Source organism: Dermochelys coriacea, chromosome 8, assembly GCF_009764565.3.
Source record: "Dermochelys coriacea isolate rDerCor1 chromosome 8, rDerCor1.pri.v4, whole genome shotgun sequence".
Taxonomy (NCBI): Eukaryota; Metazoa; Chordata; order Testudines; family Dermochelyidae; genus Dermochelys; species Dermochelys coriacea.
In genome coordinates, this window is record NC_050075.1 from 106,935,340 (window position 1) to 106,956,602 (window position 21,263).

The window sequence follows — 21,263 nt, forward strand, 5'->3', positions numbered from 1 at the left end:
GTTGAGTTGCCTGTAGCTTGAGCCATCTGATCTCCCTGCCTACATGCATGTATAACATACCTCTGATCTCTGCCATCTGGCTGGCTCTACCTGAGATCACGCATCCCAACAACACGGAGTGCCCGTTGCTCTGGCAAATGGGTGGATCACGGACAAAACCAACCCCCCAGTTATCAGAGGAGCAAAGCCTGGTGCCAGGTTTGGCCAAGGCTTTGCTAGACCAGACTTTGCCCTGTGCTGTGGTGAGTGCCCTGTGCTAGGTCTGTACCTAGATACCCTTGGGTTAGGCTCCCTTTGGTGGTCACACAGTGATCCTGTACGGAACCCTTCTACCTCCCAAGCCTCAGCTCATTAGTCTGTCATTCAGTCAATTAAATTGCAATTAGGTGGCACACTGAGGGACCTGTTTAGCGCATTCAGCTGGCCCCCGTGTGCTCTGCGTCCGCCGGGATCCGCAGAGAGCAATGTGGTTTGTTAGGTTTGTTCCCCCCTAGGTTGGAAGAGCCATTATCTCAGCATGTGAGATATTTTTTTTTCCTGGGGACTGGAAGGATAATCAGCTCCGTGTTGTTACTCCCACTTCCCTGCCATGCTCCTTGTGTGTCTGGCTTTCACATGCCAGTTGGAGGATGCTTGTGTATCTTAACACCCAAAGCACTGCCGGGAGGTGAGTCCATAACTCAGTGTAATCTAGCCCCTGTATAAACAGCCCTACAATGCAGTCAGACCTGCTGTGACACCCAGAGAAAACAGCCTTGTGAAGAGATGGGAGCATGTGCTTATATGAGGGAAGAGCTTGGAGCTTTAGGTATAGGGCTACTTATGGCATCACACAAGCTTCCTCCATGCGGCCCTGCCAATGCATCCTTCAGCATGCCTGGCGCGCCCCCATACATAGCTCTGCTGGTGCCCCTCAACCCTGACCTGCAGGCCCCTTCCTATTAAGCTGTGAGCTCCCCTCCATAGCTGTGCCAGTGCACCTCACTTCTGGATTGTACTACCCTTGGCTGTCTGCACCCCTGCCATGCTCTTGTTAGTCCTCTGCTGAGCTGAAGCAGCAGAACTGGGCTCAGACCACCCCACTCATTTTGCATGTGCCCGAAACCAGGACTTGGACCCAGATCTCCAGAGTATTAACCTAGTGTGTTGCTAACCCCAGGTCAGAAAATATGTAACTCTCTGTAACCATGGCCCAGGATGCAGGTTTCCAGGTGGCGGGGCTTTTTTTTGTTCAAACAAAACTAAATGTGAGGCCTAAACTTCTTGAGGTTGTCTCTCTTTAGGCGAAGAGGCCTACTTGTTTCATTGTGTGACCCACAGAGTCTGCCCATCCAGCACATTCACAGGCCTCTTCCCCTTAGAGCAGCAGAGTTTTTACTTTCTTTTAAATGTAGGACTATATAATGTAGCATGGCTGTTGTCCTGTCCTGGGTCAGGTCCTTGTCTGTCCTGCTGCTATTGGAGCTAAGAACTCACAAGTCTCTGTGCATTCCCAGGAGAGGAGGAGTGGGCTTCTGGCAAATGCTCGGGACTGGTTCAGTTCCCTGCTCAGAGACAGACTCCATGACCGTGTGCATGTCACCTAATCACTCTGTGCCTCGGTTTCTCCCATTTATAAAATGGGGGTGGTAATCCTTCCTTTAGCTGTCTTGCCTGTTTAGACGGTGAGCTCTCTGGGGCAGGGACGGTGCCTGGGCCCCCAGTCTAGGTGCTACAGCAGAACAACTAATAGATAATAATGTGTGTGTGTTTAACTATCAGGCCATAACCACGCTGATTTCAGTGCGCACATGCCCTGCTTTGGAGGGTTTCTGCAGAGAGATCGGACTCTGGGGCCTTGTGAAGGAAAAAGGATGGACAGTGCGTCCAGCACCTTTGTTTCTTACCCAGCATGTTACTTTTCCCCCCTCACCCTGCCAGCACTGGAGGCTGGGTATAGTGGGCTGTCTCATCTGAGTCTAGCTGCACGTGGGGGTGGGTGTTTGCCGGATCAGGACCAGCGCGCTTTCTGCCTGAAGGCAGTGTGCAGGCCTGGTCCGTGGTGTTAAAACAAGGCTGTTAATGGGCTTTGTCTGCATTGCGTGCTGTGGAAATCCCCGGTTCCCATGACAAGGCACTCGCAAACTCAATGAAATGGACATGTGGAATGCTGGCTGTCCGGCGAAGTGCAAAAAGCTGTCCTGTGTTGGCAAAAGCGGTCTTGACACTATTCTTTAAGTAGGGAGACCACTCCCCCACCTCCCTTAACCTTCCCCTAACTCTGCCCAGCCAGACGGACTCTGACTGCCCCTTCCCACAGGCTGAGGCAAAGCCCGGCCAACTTCAGCCCAAAGGTAATGCAAGAAAATGAAACCCTGGCAATGGACAGTGTCCTCCTCCCCTTAACCAGCTGCGTGCTTCCACACAGCACCCCCAGCCCCATGAGATGGGGGCTGTGGGGAAGCCACACCAGAGTAGGACGTTTGGATGGGGGAGTTAGCGAGGAAGCATTCAGTATCCCCATGGGGGGGGAGACATCTTTCATGTCAACGGATCCCTGTTTACCAAGCCTGGCTCTAGCGCTCTGTGCTAAGCTGTTAAAATCCCAGTCAATTGGGTCGAAAGCTGGGTGGCTCTGACAAGTCCTCCCGAGTCAGGATAGTGACTTATACTAAAACCCCTTGCTGAGGAGAACACACTAGCCACTGGTCTTGTAGACCCTACAATAATGCCTTGTGCACGCACGCACCCTCCATCTCTGGCTCTGGGGGAGGAGTTAACATGCGGCGCACTCCTGCATTGACACCGGCTTGACCAGTGTGTCGGGGGCGCTGACGGAAGGGTGAAGGGGCCCGGGTTATGTTGTGGATTAGAAGTAGTTCCCCTTGAATGACCGCATTTTTGCTCTGGCTCTCTTCAGAACCCAGGGGGAAATACCCGCTTTTCCAGGCCTTTTCAATGAGCCCTGGAGCTGTCCCTGCAGTGCGTGCATGTCCGAAGAGCAGGTGAGGTACCCTAGCATATCCGTCGTCTTGGCCTAACTGGAGGAGAGACAAACAGGCCTAGTTGGTGACGATTGAACATTGGCCAGCAGTGCCCGTTGGTGTCCCAGAGGCTCTGTCAGAGGTGCCTCGCAAGGAGTGCTCTGTGATCCAGCCTTGTGCCCCCACTCCTGTCAGATTCGCCGGGGAGTGCCTCCTACAGTGACCTTCTCTGGGGCTGACGGGGATAGAGCTAGCCAGGAATCACAGGAGATGCTCATGCTGCAGACTTGTGAGGTCGGCCCATGTGTGCTCCAGCTGCTGATGGAAGCCCAGGAGCCTCAGCACCTTCTCTGCTCTCCCCTAACCTCCCACTAATCCCAACTTGGGGTTTTGCAGTGCTGACAGCCCGCCTGCTTGGCCCCAAGCCCTGCACTCCCTCCAGCTGGGGAAAATGTCCATTCTCCTTCTGTGGCCTCAGCTCCCTCGCCAGGCTAACGCCAAGCCAGGTGGAAGTCAGCCTGCTGAAGAGTGGGTTTATTTGGCTGAGGGCAGGGAATCCTTGTGCTTCTCTGCTCTCCACCTTTAATTAGCACCTACATTTCATCTGGAGACTCTAGCGCTGTGTTCTGTATTCTGCATGCTGAACAGAACCGACACACAGTGCCTGGCGTGTGCACCCAGGGCCTACTGAGCAGTGTGTGTGAGTGCATGCGCGTCGGGGCTCCCTGAGAAAGTGATTAAAATCCACAGTCTTTGTGCTGGTGGGGGGGGTTTTCCTGGCGTATTTGAAGGCCCCTCTCCTCGCTGCATTTGTAAAAATTAAATGCCTCTTATTAGTGGCTCGGTGGAGATCCGCAGTACTCACACACCCAGGCGCGTGCACAGAAAGGCAGGGATGGATGGCGCTGATGTCAGGGCAGCAATTGCTTATCATGCCTTATCTGGGAATATGAAACTGTATTGCATGACATCCAGAGGCAGGCTGAATAGATATGCCAATTCATCTCGAGCCCGGGCTTTGACAAGCTAGACTGCCCTTGTTGAAAGGCATCCGTCAAACAAGAGCTGCTGGCTGCTTTTCCCTTTCTTATACTTTCCCTCGCTCCATCTCTCTCTCGCTCTCACTGCCCTCCCCTCCCTCCTCCTTTTTTCTAAGCTTTTTCCACACAAATTGAAAAGCTTTGGAAATAATAATAATAAAGCCCCCCAAGCTATACCATTTTAAGTTCTCATCCTCCCTCCCCAAATGGGATTGATAAGGAACCCCAGTGTATGAAGGTATGTTTAGATAACATTGAGATATTAGAGTGAGTGAAGGAAAGTAGGGGGAAAAAAACCCTTCTGCCATGTCTAAGCCGGGAAGGCGACGACACCCTGGCTAATACGAGTGTTTAATATTTGATGTGTTGGGATAAAGCAGGATCACCTTTGAATTGAATTGAGTGTCAGAATGAGAATCTATTACTGAAATTCGTGTGTGATTTGACAGCCAAGCAGACGATGTATTCTTCACTAGTTACCGCAATCTTCTCCCCTACATCACTTAAATATTTTTTTCTTTGCTTGAGTAAACACACATTATCCCCCCCCCTTCCTTTTTTCCTCCCTCTCTTAGTTATTTATTTATTTGAATCAAGCCTGCCTTTGCAGGGCTGATAGAGTCGATTGTATTTCTTTATTTGTCCTATTAAATGGGATTTCTGATAGTTTAATCCTGCTTTTGTAAGTGATTTTAAAATACTTGAAAAGCCGTGAATGTAGCAGCACTTCTGACTAAACTGCTTAAAAGGGACAGGTTATACTGGGGTTTGTGTGGCGCTGGGGATGGGACCAATTCCTGCCTCCTGCCAGCTAGCCTAGGTCTGCAAGCCCTGAGAATCCTGCATACACAGCAACAGAGCAGAGGCTGCTAACGCTGCTTGGCCTTGGAGACCTGGGAGCCCTTTTGTCACTGAACCTCGTTTTCAAGGTCCAATCTCCTCTCCTTGCCTGTCTTTTTGCAGTTGCAGCTGGGGTGAGGATTTAGCCCAAGAGTTGTCAGCCCAGATGTTGATGATCTACTTATTGATTACCTGGCTCTTATTTGCACAGGATCAGCCCCATCTAGCAGCCTTAAATCCGAGGGGTCTGGCTTTGGTGTCAGCACCTCGCTGCTGTTTGGTGGCTGGCTTGCCCTGATTTGCTCATTGCAGGGGCCATAGAGTTTGCATGGGGAGAAGTTCATCTTGCTAGCTCCACCCCCGGCATGAGCTTAAAACAATTAGTAGCAGTAATCTTGGTATCCCAGTAGCTCCTGGAGGCTGTCGCTGAGATCGCGGCTCCGTTGTACTGGGCGCGGCATGGACCCTTGGCAAAAGGCTGCCCTGGCCCTGCGGAGCTGACTGGGAAATAGCTGGTTTGGCTGAAAGCTGTTGAAGGTGTTTTTAAAAGCCTGTTTAGTTGCAGATGCACAAGCTTTCTCCTGCCAACATCTACAGTCACACCCCTCAGAGGCAAACTGAATAGGTGGGTTGCAGGGGATGCATCTTCTGGTGTATGTTGGGCAAGGCTGACAAGACAAGAAAACTCACACCCTGTGGCTGTCTAGTCACAGAACATAAGAGTGGCCAGAGTGGGTCAGACCAAGGGTCCATCCAGCCCAGTCTCCTGTCTGCCAACAGTGGCCCATGCCAGGGGCCCCAGAGGGAACAAACAGACCAGGGAATCATCGAGAGACCCATCCTGTCACCCCTTCCCAGGAAAAAGCTTGTGGGTCTGAAATACAGCCATTTTCCACACCTCTGGAATGCGGCAGAGGTGAGTAACAGTTGGCAGCTTGGTGTTGGAGAGCCTGCCTGGATGAGGCCTTGCTCCTGGGGAATGTCCCCCGCTCACAGGCCTGGCAGGAGCCAGCGGGTAGAATTGGTCGGCATTTAAAACAAAACAAAAAACGGCTTAAATTTTGCTGCTTTTCCCCTAAAATGGAATTTTTTACAAAAACGTTGGAATTTTTAAAAATTGTCGACAAACTTTTAAGGAAGTTGTGGCCCTCATGTTCCGTCACTTTCCCTCTTTCTGGCTTTGCATTGTCGCCTTCGTTCTGCGGAGGGGTTTCAGAATCTAAATATTCTTGTTTTCAAAAACTCTGATTTGAAATTAAAACCAAGTTAAAAATTGATAAAAGGTGGGTGGAAAATTAGGAAAATGAGTGTGACAAACACAATGGGACAAAACACAAATTTGCCCAAATCTTCTCTCAGTTTCCTGCCTAGTTCTCCATGGCACCGAACCTGCCTTGCTGAAGGGTGAGGTTTGCACTACTGCTGGCGATGTATGGCCAGAGAGTCGTTAGCTCTGAGGCAGGAGGACCATGCTGCCATGAATGTCGCCCTTGTTCTATTATGGAGCTATATTGGATGAGGCTGGTGTTAGTGGAGGCCCTCGAGGATGGGTTTGGGAGTCACCAGAACATGTAACGGTGGGAATGAGGATTGAGCTAGGGCTGCGAATGGATCCTACTGTAGTTGCAGGGTGTAAGGACAGGGAAAACTTTGTATTCATGCTCTGCACCAAACCCCACAGTTTTGCCATCTCACCTGTCAATAAATAGCAGGGACACCTCCTGTTATTGTCAGGGGGTCTGTTCGGGGCAGGACAGCCCCAGCTGGCCGGAGTACTTAGACAGTGAGGCTCTGAGCGGGGTGTGCGCGGAGGGTTTGTGAGTCCACGCTGGAAGTGTGTGAGCTGATGTCCTGTTCACATGAAGCAGGAGGCGGCTAATCTTGGCATACTCTGATGTGTGAGAGAATGTGCTGGGCACTTGCCCATAAATAAATGATAGAGCGCTATGCAGGCCAGCTAAATCAATCCACCAGCCTGACGAGTCCTGTTCTGGGAATTCTCTAACCTCTGGAACGTCAGCTTTACAACTGTGCTGCTTATAAACTGTCGAGGTGCAAACCCCAAAAGTTCGTTCCCTGCAGCCAGGTGGGCAGAAGCCCAGCTGGGGTCGAACCACTTAGCTTTGCAGCAGGGCGTGTGTGTATTTGGATTCATGCAGTGGCGATATGACTGGCTGGTACGAGGACCAGTGAGTGAGTGTCGAGGGTGGTGCAGGAGAACAACGTGGTGGTTATGATGACATTCCCCCCCCACCCAGCCACTGGGAATGCTGGAGTAGGGATTCCTCTTGCCCCTTCATCATTGAGGGGAGCCACCAGTGACCCAGCTAATTCGTAGACTTGGCCAGGCCACCATGGGACTGTCAGTGAGACTCTGAGTTACGTGCTGAGTTGGAGCCCCTTTCTTTCCCTGACTTGGAGTAGTGGGGAATTCCCTGATGTGCCCTACACGGTTTGCTTTGCTCTGAAATTTTCTTTCTAGTCACTCTTCTCCTCCCAAAATTCCTCTCCCCCCTCCAATCTTTCACTTGCTTTCCCAGAAGCAGAAAGCTGTCCCGGACGCCTGGGTTCCTTGCCTTAATTCAGAGAATTTTGCTTTTTAATTTTTCTTTCTCTTAATTTAAATACCAGTTTAGGCCCTGATCCAGGTGAGCACTAAAGCCCACGAGTTGTACCGTCTGTGCGGAGAGTCCCTCTGTGGTTACAGGGAGGTTTTAAACTCCTGTGGGGCGTATGTATCCATGTTTAGGGCTTACACAGCACGCGAGAGACTAATCCTCACTAACACCTCTCCCTGCCCCCGGACGGTACAGTTGGTGAAGTGTCAGCTTGTTTAGAGGAGGAAACTGAGGCACAGAGAGATTGCGTTGTCAGTTTGTGGGGAAGGGGGGAGGGAAGCCCATGTCTTTGACTAGCAGCAGGAGTCCCTGCACTAGAGAGCAGTGTCCCAGCTGACTGCCGTGCCTTGGACAGAGCCGTGCGTGTATTTAGCCTTGTGCAGCAGTGCTTGCGTGAGCGGCCAGACCTGCTGTCAGGCTGCAGCTCGGCACTCGCTAAGTCAGCATTTTCCAAACTGCAGAAAACTGAGCCCCCTTCAGGAAAACAAAACAATTATGCCTGCACCCCGCCATGTATTGTTACAACTCTACTCAGCCTAATTCATACACCATCCACACCTCTGGTGACTTCCTTGTGCCCTCCCTTCCCCTTAGCCAGAGCTGGGGTTGTTTTTCATAATATGACATTTCTACTTCCTTCCTTCTTTCTGCTTTGTTGAGCATCATTGGGGAACTCGCTGAGATGGATGGCACAGTTTGTGCTGTGGAGCTATTGTGTCAGGCTCTCTGCAAACTCAGACAGTTGCTTCTGCATCATGTTTTGAATGTTTTCTTTGCATCCATAAAGCTAGATATTTCATTTTGTAAAATAATGGAAGCCGAGAATTTGGAGAACAATTGAGAGGCCTTTGTGTAACTGTAACATTCCCTCCACCCAGCCAGTCTGCTGGGGCATGCACCATGTTTTGGGATCACTGCATTTGAGGGAGTGTTGAGAATGGCTAGCTCACCTGACACCCAAGGCTGTTGTATCTGCTGAATGGTGGCTGGGAGAACAGGAGCCCTGAAGCCTCCCATGTAGCTGATCACAAAACTTATTTTCCTGAACTCTCTTGCTCTTCCTGGCCCCCATGTCAGATGAGATAATGAGGAGGATGCCAATGGGGCTGACCAAAGGGGGCAGGCAGCTTCGTGCCAGCAAACATCCATGTTATCTGGCAAAACTCAGCTGCAGCCGTGCCCCACGGGGCACAGTGCTCGCTGCCAGAAGCATCCTAGGGGGCAGTGGGTAAGCACAATTTTGAGTACTGTCTGCAGACTCAGGCTGCCTGTCTAATCTGCTGCAGTTCTTAGGGCATGCCTGTCCCTGGGCACCTTACACTGTAAACTCCTGTGGGCAAGGGCCTGTGATCATATTTATTTATGAAGTGCCAGAGTTGTGTAATTAAATAATAATATGACTGTAAAGGGACACTGTCAGGGTGTTCAGATCCAAAATGTGGATTTCATTAAATGAAAAATAATGTTAAAGTTTTTTATTAATGGAAATGTTTACATGAGAGGAAGCAGATTTTTTTTTCCAGATAATTTTTTTCTGGTTTTTTTACCAGATCAAAGAGAGTGGTTAAAAAAGTTTGAAAATTCACGTTAGCAAAAGATTTCAAAATGTTCTTGCTAATTTTTTCTTTGTCTTTTGACAACTAAAGTTTATGTGGGGGGAAAAAAACCCCAAGGAGACTTGTTCTGTGTTTGGGATTTTCTCCCATGGGGTTGTCAGCCCAAACCCTGTAACAATGACTCAAACCAGAAAGGGAAATTAACTAGTCTGGTTTCCTTGTCCAAGCCAGCATAACAAGTGAAAGAGACACCACTGCAGCTTTTGAATGCCTTCGGTATAAGCGTTTACAGTGGTGTTAGTAACACAGGGGAGGACATTGGGTTAGTTTTTTTTAAATGACATTTATTATGTTCCTTTTCAAGCTGGAAATGTACGTGTCCGCAGGCTGCCTAAAATCTCACTGGTGATGCAGAGAAGGCTAGGCCTAGAACCCTGGGTCATGGATGAGTGTCATTTACAGCTGTACTTTGTGCCTGGCTGCTGCCAGGAGCTGGCCTCCTGTGTGACCCTGACAGGGTGGGAAGCCCCAGTGTCTGAGGCTTTAAAGCACTTTCCATCTTGCGTTAACAGTCAGAAGAAGAGCTTTCCTGTTTAAAGATTAAACGCTGTGTTTAAATATTAAACAGTAAAGCTCCCTCTCCCTGATTGTGTGGCTGCTGCCGGCAGGCGGCTCAGAATTGCCAATTTTAATTAAAAAACTTTATTTTCAAATACAGTTCACCGATCCCACATCTTGGTGCACTCCTCCTCCTCCTCCTCCAGGCAGCTGTGCTCCTGGCAGGCTGGGGGCAGCTTGCCTCTTGGAAGTGGCATGTTTTGTTTGCTGTGTCTGTGCGCAGCTCTCGGTTTTGCTCCTTCATTTCCATCTGCCTGTGCCAAAATGACAGTGTCTGCGAGCCCTGAAGTGTGAGCGGCCTCATCTGGGGCTGATCAATGCCCCTGGCAGTTCCTTCCAAAACCCCAGGAAAAACAATTAAAACCCAATCGATCCTGCAGACAGCTTTGAATATGCATAAGTGCACACTTGACCTTCAGTGGTCAGGCCACCTTCCACACTGGCTGCTTAGCTAGTTTGCTCAGGTATAGCAGCCGTACCAAATGACCTTGATTAGCAAAGCAAAGTGCGATGCCTGGTGCTGATCCAAAGGGCTGAGGTGCGTGGCGCAGACTTCCTGCCTTGGCTGCTGCTTTTCTGGTTCCGTTCCCTGCCTTGGTGCCCCTCCCACAGCTGACTTCCACGTGCCCAGCCACTGTGCGGAGACTGGGCTTGCAGTGCGTGAAATTGGTTGAGACAAAATGGTTGTACCAGGTGGAGAACGGTCTTTGGGCTCACCTGTGCCACACCGAGCCCGGCGGCAAAGCTGGGAGCCTCATGATGAGGGACCCAGGAGATGTTGCAAAGGATGAAGTAGGCAGTGAAACGCTGAGGTCCTTCCCAAGGTCTGCCAGGGGCCAAAGGGTAGCAGGTGCTATCAGCAGAGAAGGGGGGAGCTGGAGAGGAGTTGTTATGTTTCCTTGCTAGAGAGGGATACGTCTTCTACCTATTCAGGTGTTGGAAGGTTTAATCCTTCTGTGTCATCTGTACTGCGTTGTCCCTTTCCCCTAGTCTGGGCAGGCTTTTGAGCACAGCCATCCCTGGGCTTTCTGCGTGCCTGTCAGGCTGTGGAGAGGTTGTCAACATCCTCTTTCCTTCCTTCTCCCCATCCCCAGCCAAGCAGAGCCCCCAAGGGGAGGGCAGCTCTCTCCTGCCCAAGTCAGTGGCTCTGCAGCCAGGCCCAGCTGGAAGGGAAGATACTGCCTGGTTTGCAGAGCTGGGATTGCCATTGCTGTGATACTGCCATTGATCCAGAGCAGGGTGGGTCTGTGGTGAGCGAGCGATATAAAAGGTGGGGGCATGCTGGGGCTCCCCAGGGGTCAGCTGGAGAGTCAGGTGGGATGTTGGGAGGTACAGGATCATACTGCAAACAGATATTTCCTTCCACCAAGCTCCCTCTGCACCTCTCGGAGCCCCCAGCTCCCCTCCCCCTAATGGTCACTCCTAAGCCTGCATGGCAGCTCCCTCTCTGTCTAGGACTGAAGTCTATCAATGCTGTACCTTAATTGCTCAAAGGACCCCCCCGCCCCCCCACATATCCCACTGGGGCTGAGAATGCTCCCTCTGCTGCATTCCCAGGTGCTACGGGCTTGGGCAGGAAGAGAGCGCGTCTAGGAGCAGGATCTGAGCACAGCCTGCCCGTGCATGGTCAGGCAGGTTATGGCCACTGGACCGATTACTGCAGCTTGTATAGTACTAGAACAAGACCTGGGCGTGCTCATGCAGCCCGTGGAGCCTGCAGATTTCCAGCACGCAGTGCTCCATCGTAATTCAAGTGCCAAGCCCACGCTGCATGCTGAGACCTGTTGTCTCCAGGGGCTGCACCTCTGTGGTAATGACGGTGGCAACAATCTGCCCTGCTTTACATAAACGAGATGCCCGAGAACACCTGGGGAGCTGCAAACGTGGCCATCTCGGGCATTGTCCGATTTCCAGACGGCCCAGGAGGGGGAGCTGGTTCCACTGGCAGGGAGCCGGCACGAAGGGCAGGGATGAAGTACAGGCATCAATCTGACTTGCGAGCGATAGACCCGGGTCTGGGCCAGGGGGAATCTAATGAACAATAAAGATATCAGTGCATATTTGTCGAAGGCCAAGGAACCCTCCCCGTGTGTACACACAGTGTAATTTCAGTGAATTATGCATAGACTTAATTAGGAGTTTTAATTGCTAATCATCTCCCAGTAGGATTAGCAGTGTTGTCTATTAATTATCTGTGGAGCCCTGTGTTTTGCTAAGGCAGGAGTAACAGAGCAGCATGAATGGTTACATATGCTGGCAATAAATTCACTTCCAAGAACCCGCTAGGCCCCAAGGACCAGCAAAGGCCCTACTTGCGGGGAGGAGCCTGGCGCTCCTGGGGAGAGCGCGGGGCTGGGCAGAGCCGCAGGTGGCAGGGAGGGGCGGTGACAGGGCTTGCCTGGCGGGGTTCATATTTGGCACCTGTATCTTTACCTCTGAATCCTTGCTGGGACCACTCTTCCCCAACCTCCACTTAGGTCATCACCCACTTGCTTGCTGGGGGGACAGGGAATTTATTGTATAAATCCCACCCAGGTCTCTCGTCTGCTCCTAGGGGCTGGACACCTGCAGGCAGTCAGGGGCAGTGCTTGCTGCCGGGCCGAGCCCTGAGCTGGCCAGTTGCTCTCTGAGCAAAGGCTGTGTGTGGCCATCTGCCCTGTCAGGGTTGGATCTCGCGACCCGCCGGCTGGCGATGCCAGGAGTTTACTCTGCGCAGGGTGCTCCGTGCAGCTCAGCATCAGGCCCTGAAGTCTGAGAGAGGGTTTTTTTTCCAGCTCCTGGCACCGTGCCGTTGGGACGCCAGTGAGGCAGGATGCAAAACACCAGGCGGGGGACTGAAACTGGAGTAGCATGGGGAAAGGGATATGGAACCCGCCGTGCCAAGGGGGATACGTACCACAGCGCATGGTGCCCCTGGGCTGGGGGGATGTGATACCCGCCGTGTCAAGGGGGATATGACACCCACCGGGCCTTTTGAACTAGGATACCCCCTGTGCCACTGGGACCGTGGTGCTGGCTGATGGCGGGTGAGCGCTGGGTCTGATTTGGGCAGCCTGCTATCCAAGACCGTTCTTTCCATTTTGTAAGGGTCCTGAAGCAGCTTCAGCCCCTGGAATGGGGGATCCTCCTTTCTGTGCGTCACTGCGACCCCTCCCCCTCTCCCCTGGGCTGGCTAAAGGCAGTGCCTCTGTGCCCGCCTGGTGCCTGCCGGGTTCACTGGAACCTGGCCCTGCCTTTGGGCTAGTAAGCATGGGGGTGTGGTGCCGGGCTCCTTCCTCTGGGCTCAGAGTGCCACCTTCCCAGGCCCCTCAGTGTCGAGGGCAAGGAGCCAGGCATGGTCCTGAATGCCCACCCCCTTCTCCCCCCCCATCCCCCCAGGAGCTGCGTCCCCACATTCTCCAGCCCTCTGCTTTCTGTTCCGCTCAGTTTCTCCCCGCTGGGGGTCGGTAGGAAGTCGGGGATCACAGCTGAGGTCCGTCCTGGGGTGTGGGGGAGCAGGTGAGAGGCGGGGCGACAGACGTTTGCCGGGGTCACGTGATCTGGACAGTGGCTCACAAGACAACAGTGTCACAAGACACTTCCCGGGGGAAGTGAAGCTAAGCCCTAGCCTGTTTGCCAGGAACTGGGAATGGGCGACAGGGGCTGGATCACTGGGTGATTCCCTGTTCTGTTCATTCCCTCTGGGGCCCCTGGCACTGGCCACTGTTGACAGACAGGAGACTGGGCTAGCTGGACCTGTGGTCTGACCCAGTCTGGCCGCTTTCATGTTCTTAAGCCAGGTGCTGCGGCTAGTGCTTCGAGTGCAGCCGTGGGTCTTGTTGGGCGAGACGAAGGGGCTGCACTGCTGTCAGGAGGTAATTATAGATGTGTGTGACATGGACGCTCAGCCTGGCTGTTTGCAGATTTGCATTGTCCTACTGTTTAACTTCATTAGCCTCTCCTCCGCCCCTCTCGCTGGGAGCCTTCATTGTTCTCTCCCCCGGGGATGGTAAGGCCCATGTTGTGCAGTGTGTCTGGGGCAGGAGCAGAGTCCCTTGTGGTGCCAGGATCCCTCTGACAGGGGGAGCGGAACCGGAACCGGACCCTTCTGCCCCAGGGGGGTTCTGCCCTGTTGTCCGGCATTGCCCCTGGGGAGCAGAACCGCCCGATGGGAAGGTAGGTTGGCAGAACTCCTGGCTGGTGGGAATGGGGAGCTGGCAGGGGGACAGCCTTTGGGCCAGATAGCACATGTAGGTGGCTGAGGAGGGCATCCCTGGGGGCGGGAGGCCTGGGTCCAGTCCCCCAGCTCCACTGGCTCTTGCATTATTTATCCCCGGTGGAGAGGCTGAGGGCGGCGCGGGTCGGACTCGCCCAGAGCTCCCTGCTGATGATGGCAGGTCCCCGTTCAAACTGCTTCTGCTCCTTCCCCTCTGCTCTCTCTCACCGCAAGTGAGCCCGCTCACACTGGGCCCCAAGCACGAGGCTTTGTGGGGGGCTGCTCTGGTGGGTGTGCTCAGAGCCCACCTTCCCGGCCACCATGAACAGATGGCTGCCAAGGGGTGTAGGCGCCTGCAGACCTGGGTGGGAGCCAGGCAGGGTTTGCAGGATCCTAGGGGTGTTAGGTGCCTAAGTACTTGTGTGGATCTGGCCTTTATACCCCCAGCGCTGTGAGCTGCTTGGGGTTCGGGCCCCTCAGCCTCCCGCATAGCCTGCCAGCTGTGCAAACCCCCGCCCCAGGGTGAGGCAGACCAGCGGGATGGGCCGCCCAGACCGGGGGAGGCTAGTCAGGTGCCAGTGGGCAAACCGGGGATCCAGTGCTGGCGAGAGCCATGCCAAGGCCTGAGGTGCAGCGTGGAGGGTCCAGCTGCTGGGTCCCCCAGGGGGTGGGGTGCCGGGAGCAGAGGGGTGGGGGTGGATCTGGGCTCAGGCCAACCAGCAGCAGTTGTGTGTAGCCTTGCACAGCACCCCCTGGTGCCCAGAACACAGCACTGCAGCTTCCCTGTCTCGCTGCCTTTGTTCTCCATTTTGTCCTTTTTCTATGCCTGGGGGTGGTTGGCACTGGGTGTCCCCCTCCCCTGTTCCCTCAGGGGAGCCATGGGGACAAACTGGTTTTAATGGCTAAACACATGCACAGAGAAGTGGGGGGGGGGGACCCTGCGTGAAAGGGTGGGGGGAGCATAGGGGGACATTCACTGGAGGTGTATCATGGGCTCTAGACTTCTTCCTGCCCTTTTGAGCCTAAAGCCCATAATTCCCTGCTGCATCTCGAGTGTGACAGTGCTCTCTGGCTGTTGTCCGTCCATGGCCCCCTACTCCCTTTGCACGGACTGGGAGCCTGTCAGCCAAAGGGACACAAATCTCCTGGGATTCTTGCAGATTCCAGCAGGAGACTCACTGACGAGCCCACAGGCAGCTGCTGTGTGCAGGGCAGGAGAACGGGACTGGGGCATGGGCTCTCAGCCCGGTAACATGCCTGAGTGTGCCACCCCCCGAGCTCCCTGCTGCCAAGCATGTCACCTGTCCGGACAAAGACTGGGTGCAGTCCTAGTGTCATCAGAGCTGTAGGCAGTGTGCCCTCGGAGGCTGTGGGGAGGAATGAGTGACTGTCTGAACAGAGACCCTCCCCACTCCGGTGGCTATTGCAGAACTGTCCGCTCTGGGGGTCTTCCACCCTGCTCTGAGGCAGCTTGTGCAGGCCGCTGCTGGGGATGGCACAGGGCAGGTCCTGGCACTTCTGGGGCTGATGGCTAGAGACCATGATTCATTGTTGTTATCCCTTTATTTCTGGAGGCCCTGAACATTGTGGGGCTGGGCACACGCCATAGCAGGGCTGGAGGGGGGGCTCTGCGGATGCTGGCGGGCGATGGAGATTCCTGAATGTCGAAGGCCCTGAGATGGTGGAAAGCGCTGGGTCAGTGCTGGGTGTTCCCATGGCTGGAGCAGGGCAGTGGCTGGGTCAGGGCAGTGGCTGGGTCAGTGTCTGAAACGTGGAGCGATCTCGTTGGGATTAAACCAGAGCTCTGGGCTGGCTGTAACGGGGGGGTGTCCACCCTGCACCTGCTGGATACTCAGGATAGCTGTTGTGAGAAACAAAGAACTGGGAGTGCTCCAGTTTTGTTCAATATCTTCATTAATGATCTGGAGGATGGTGTGGATTGCACACTCAGCAAGTCTGCAGATGACACTAAACTGGGAGGAGAGGTAGATACGCTGGAGGGTAGGGATAGGATACAGAGGGCCCTAAACAAATCAGAGTATTGGGCCAAAAGAAATCTGATGAGGTTCAACAAGGACAAGTGCAGAGTCCTGCACTTAGGACGGAAGAATCCCATGCACTGCTACAGACTAGGGACCGAGTGGCTCGGCAGCAGTTCTGCAGAAAAGGACCTAGGGGTTACGGTGGACGAGAAGCTGGATATGAGTCAACAGTGTGCCCTTGTTGCCAAGAAGGATAATGGCGTTTTGGGCTATATAAGTAGGAGCGTTGCCAGCAGATCCAGGGACGTGATCATTCCCCTCTATTTGGCATTGGTGAGGCCTCATCTGGAGTACTGTGTCCAGTTTTGGGTCCCACACTACAAGAAGGATGTGGAAAAATTGGAAAGAGTCCAGCGGAGGGCAACAAAAATGATTAGGGGACTGGAACACATGACTTATGAGGAGAGGCTGAGGGAACTGGGATTGTTTAGTCTGCGGAAGGGAAGAATGAGGGGGGATTTGATAGCTGCTTTCAAGTACCTGAAAGGGGGCTCCAAAGAGGATGGATCTAGACTGTTCTCAGTGGTGGCAGAGACAGAACAAGGAGCAATGGTCTCAAGTTGCAGTGGGGGGCGGGTTAGGTTGGATATTAGGAAAAACTTTTTCCCTAGGAGGGTGGGGAAGCACTGGAATGCGTAACCTAGGGAGGTGGTGGAATCTCCTTCCTTAGAGGTGTTTAAGGTCAGGCTTGACAAAGCCCTGGCTGGGATGATTTAGTTGGGGTTGGTCCTGCTTTGAGCAGGGGGTTGGACTAGATACCTCCTGAGATCCCTTCCAACCCTGATAGTCTACGATTCTGGAGCCCCAACTGCCCACTCCAGAGCCATGGCAAAGGGGCCGGTGGATGCTGCTCCCAGGCAGAAAGCACCTGCCAGCGCACAGTGAGCTAACCCCCGCTCTCTCTCTTTCAGGCATACAGCTTCGCCATGGGGAGCTGGCCGAAGAACGGGCTCTTAGACATGAACAAAGGACTCAACCTGCAGCACATAGGGAGGCCTCACAGCGGGATAGGTGAGTGACGCTTGCGGCGGCCGCACCAGCCCTGCTGTACTCCAGGGGCTGCGGGAGCCTGCCAGCCGTGTGGGCTGTTTCTTGCAGTGGGTCGGGAGGTTTGGCGCACTCGGGGCTGAGACGCTGCTGTCTTTGAAGTCATTGTTAAAGGGCTCCGGGGTAACTTTAAACCCAAGCCAGGGAGGATGTGCACCCTCCACCCCATTGGGGCTCCTCAACCACTTCAGAACTCAAGCTGCTGCCGCCCATGTTCCAATGTGTGGCCTGTGCCAACTCCCCTCCGTCCACTGGGGGCCCCCCACGCTGCATCTCCGGCATGGGCGCTGGCTCGAGGGTGTGGCCCATCTGTTACCTTCCCCAGGCGAAATCCCTTGGGCTTTGGTCTGCTCCTGATGGACCACAGCACCCCAGGCTGGGGACTGGATGCTGGAGTCATGCTGGGCCCCGCTCGGCGCGTCGTCTCAGTGTCTGTGCTCTCCCAGCGAATGGCAGCTCGGCGCCAGATCGGGCTGGCGCTGTCGTGCGGCTGGCACTGCAGGACTTGCCGTGGAGTTGGGAAGCAGGAGGCAGCTGTGTTACAGAGCCTGGGGGAACAGCCGCCTGGCTGGGGAATTGAGCCAGTTTGTTCCCTGGTTAGCTCGTGTGCGTGATGAGTTTCGTAGTCGGGCACCTTGCTTCCTGGTGGACAGAACAGAACCACAGTTCAGTGGGCCTGGCAGCTCGCACTCGGAAGGGGATCAAGAAGCGCAGCAGGGCTGAGGTGCATGGGAAAGCCATGCATGAGGCCATGCCTGGAATAGCAGGGGGACAGGTCTGTAGGTCGGGCTGGAGGGGCAGCGGCCTTGCTGTGGGGGGGAGCCCAGAGCTGGGACAGCAAGGGGCTGCAGGTCGGGAGTGCGGGGCACTGGCTGGGTTGGGTGGAGGGGGCTGTGGGGTCGGGATTAAGGGGTATTGGCAGAGCTGTGTGTGGGGAGAACCTAGTGCTGGGCTAGCAGAGGACTGCAGGAGGGGCTGGCATGCTGGGGGAGCCCAGGGCTGTGGGTCAGGGTTGAGGGGTGGGGGCCCCAGGGCTAGGCTAGCCCATTGGCAGAGCTGTACAGAGGAATTCTGCATGACCAGTGGTAGCAGCATCTCACTTACCCCAGCAGCCTGTTGCCCTGATCCCCCATCTTTGAAAGATGCAGCTGGTTCCTAGGCCCTGCCCCCATGTCTCCGTTGGCAAGGGTCCGAGATTGAGTTGGAAAAGTCACCCGCTCCCAAAGCCTGGAGGAGGCTGTTTAATATTGTTTCAAGGCTCTAACCACTAAACTCTCCAATCAATCCGAGTTAAGGAGATGAATTATTTAAAGCTCAGCAGCTTTTAATTAGCAGGCTCCTTTTGAACTATGGATCTGGTTGCATTATTGACGGAGGGAGCATTAAAATTTGCTTCCTTGCCCGGTAGCACATTCGTGTGACAAGTGTATGGGGTGGGGACGGACCCGCAGAATATGGGGCTCTGGTGACAACCTGCTCGAGCTTGGCTCCTGTGAGTGAGGGGTCGCAGCCCACTGAGAGTGTGTGGCTCCTTCTTGTCATATTTCCCGAGAGGGGCTGTTGGTCTGGTGTCTCTTCTTTCCTGGAGAAAGCTCCGAACACCCCTGGAATATCATCTGTCTTTGCCTTTAATTACCGCCTGCATTTATCAGAGCATCATTAGCTGGCCAAGGTGTTTGTCTGCCCTGATGAATCGTTTAGAAAGACAGTTGTTTATTCTCCCCCTCCCACTAATGGCTCTGTTCTTTATTTCCCCCGGCCTTCAGGAGTGTTTTGCATTTCGTTTCAGCAAAGCAGCCTCCAGGTGGGAGCACAGGCTGCTGCTGGGGGGCCTGGCATGACATGCAGGCCCAGTGCCCAGAGACAGCTAGCGTGGGGATGAAACACGGCCGTGGTGCCTTCTCAGAGCCAGGGCTGCTGTGATGTGTTTGGGGTCCCGGGGCTGCCGTGCCAGGGGTTGGGTTGCAGTCAGAAAGGCAATTCTCACAGGACAGTAAGGTGATGCCCCAGAGAGGACGGCTCTGTGTCCCCGTCCAGCCATGGTGTCCTCTCCAAGGCCTTTGTGGAGTTGTCCGTGTCCCTGCTGGGGGAGTTCAGTCCCTACCCCGCTCATGCTGGTGCAAGCCTTGCCCTAAGCACTGGGGGCTCAGCTGAATAAATTACCCTTTTTCTGAAGAGCTGCTGCTGGAAGGGGGGTGCTGGGGGCGGCCGACAAGCTGCACATCGCGACATCCAGTGGGGTGCAGTGAGAGAGCAGCTGGCCACGGAGCAGCTGGGAGTCTTCCAGCAAGGTCTGTGCCCCCCATATCTTTATGCAGGGTGGTGCGGAGTGTGGAGACTACAAGTCCCAGCATGCAACAGGGCCTGGCCCTTCAGCTCACGAGAGTCTGGGGTGCTGGGTTGCGTAGTCCCTCTGGGCTGCGCCTGCATGCGATACAGGGGGGCAGCTAGACTCAGTTCTCAGATTTGCAGCTAGGAGTCACTTGCTCCCTCGAGTTCCAGGCCTCCTGGTGTGGGGCCCTTGTTGCACACAGCCACCCCTTCCCCCATCGCCCTGGAGGGGGCGGGAGCGCGCGGGGGGCACTTTTGGATTAAGGAAATAGGTTCAGGCCTGAGCTTCCCAACTTATTCCAGGGGAGTGTGGGGGAGCCGGGACAGGGTTGGCTGGGGCCTGCGGTGCTCAGGATGGGTGAGACTCAGAAAGGGACTCCCCTCCCCTGGTTTTGTATGTGTAAACACCACAACTGATCACTGACAAAGCCCCCGTGGGTGTTGGACACTGACGTTTCCTGCCCTCTCTCTAGCTAGAGACCCGGCATGGAGAGCGCACCAGCTCCATGGGCCAGGGTCTGCAGACGCCACTCGTGATTGCGGGAGCCTCCGTCCTTGGGCACGTAACTGGAGACACCGCGAGGGGGTTTGGGGCTCAGCACTGTAGGGAGTCTCAGCTGCAGCGCATCTCCAGCCAGGCACCCAAATTGACCTGGCCCAGCTGAATGCTTGGCCTGCGGTACTGCTGTACTTTGCAAAACTTCATCCTGCTGTGTGCGTGGCAGCTGAGATGCTCTGGTGCCCTGCAACCCTGGCGGGATGCTGAGCATGCGGCACCGTCCTTCCCAAGGCCTCTCAGGCGACTCTCCCCCGCGTGGTTGGCTTGCCCATCATCTCACTCCGCAGCGCTCTCTGGCGTGCTTGCGGAGTATGTGGGTCGCAGCATCAGACACTCTCCTAAGACCTGCTCCTGTGGGCACTGGTGTGTGGAATCTCCCCCTGCTGAGATGGCCCAGTGACAGGGGGTCTCCTGCATGTGCTAAAACCTGCCTTTTAGTCCTCATTGAATTCCCGTCTAGAATAAAAGAGCAGCTCCTGTACGCAGCCCCCTTTCTTGGAGCCATGTTTCTGGGGGATCCCGTTGGGGGGCTGACAGTCCTGCTAAGATCCCAGGCCAGTTTTCCAGGGGTTTGCAACATGGACGATTTGTTTCAGAGCTGACAAGAAAATAGTAGTGAGTTGCCACTTTCTTGCATGCAAACAGCAGGGAATTTTGCCCTCTCAGTGGTACCTGTTTCCCAATTAATTCCATGTTGTTTTGTTTTCCAATTATTCGGAGACTTGCTGGGCCAACTGAAATCTACACAACTCAGCAGAATCCTGTCTATCGTGGGCCTGATCCTGCTCGGTGCAGGGCCTTCTCCACTCTGCTCCACTTGCAGCCAATGGGAGTTAAGGCCTTGCATGGTCTGGCCCTGGAAATCATAAAGAAAGGGTAATTCTGGAAGTATCTTCTGCAGAGGGGGAGGTGGTTCTGTGTGGGTGAGGGTGAAGCTCTGGGTCTCTGAGCATTGTTACGTGGGAAGTGTGGCTAAACATACACAAAAGGAAGTTGCAAAGCTGCAGACTCGCACACTGAACTGGCAATGGGGCTCCACGCCTGGAGGAAGCTGCTAGTGCTGTCTTCTTACTGCCAAGGGCTAGTGAAGCATTTTATGGCCCCAGAGAGTCATGTGGCCATCTTCTGGGTCTGAGCCATGGTGCCCCTTGCAGTTGCTTTGGAGGTGGGCAGCTGGGTAAAGAAAGGGGGAAATGCCAAGGAGGAAGGTCATGGATAAATCCTACTCCAGTCTCTTTCCCCCGGAGTCAGTTGGACGGGAGGATCCTGCTCTGGAGAATGGGGACCAAAGAACCCCTCCTGCAGACCCAGGAAAGGGACCAAAGGGAGGGAACGTCCCTGTCTGGCCCAGGATTGATGGTCTGGCTGTAAAAGCTTGCTACAGGCCACCCCTGGACACAGAGGGCCTCGCCCATCCTCTCTTCCTGTGTGTGCAGTTTTGTGCATGCAGCCAC

General features: G+C 54.3%; 1 protein-coding gene across 6 annotated transcripts in view; it reads left to right on the forward strand.

Annotated features, from left to right (window-relative positions):
* ERI3 (ERI1 exoribonuclease family member 3) overlaps positions 1–21,263 on the forward strand; it is a 238,125-nt gene that overhangs the window by 146,415 nt on the left and 70,447 nt on the right. For all 6 annotated transcript variants that reach the window (XM_038413981.2, XM_038413982.2, XM_038413983.2 and 3 more), the window contains one exon: positions 16,784–16,883. In XM_038413981.2, the coding sequence (XP_038269909.1) occupies positions 16,784–16,883 (100 nt within the window). The remainder of the gene's footprint in view (positions 1–16,783; positions 16,884–21,263) is intronic.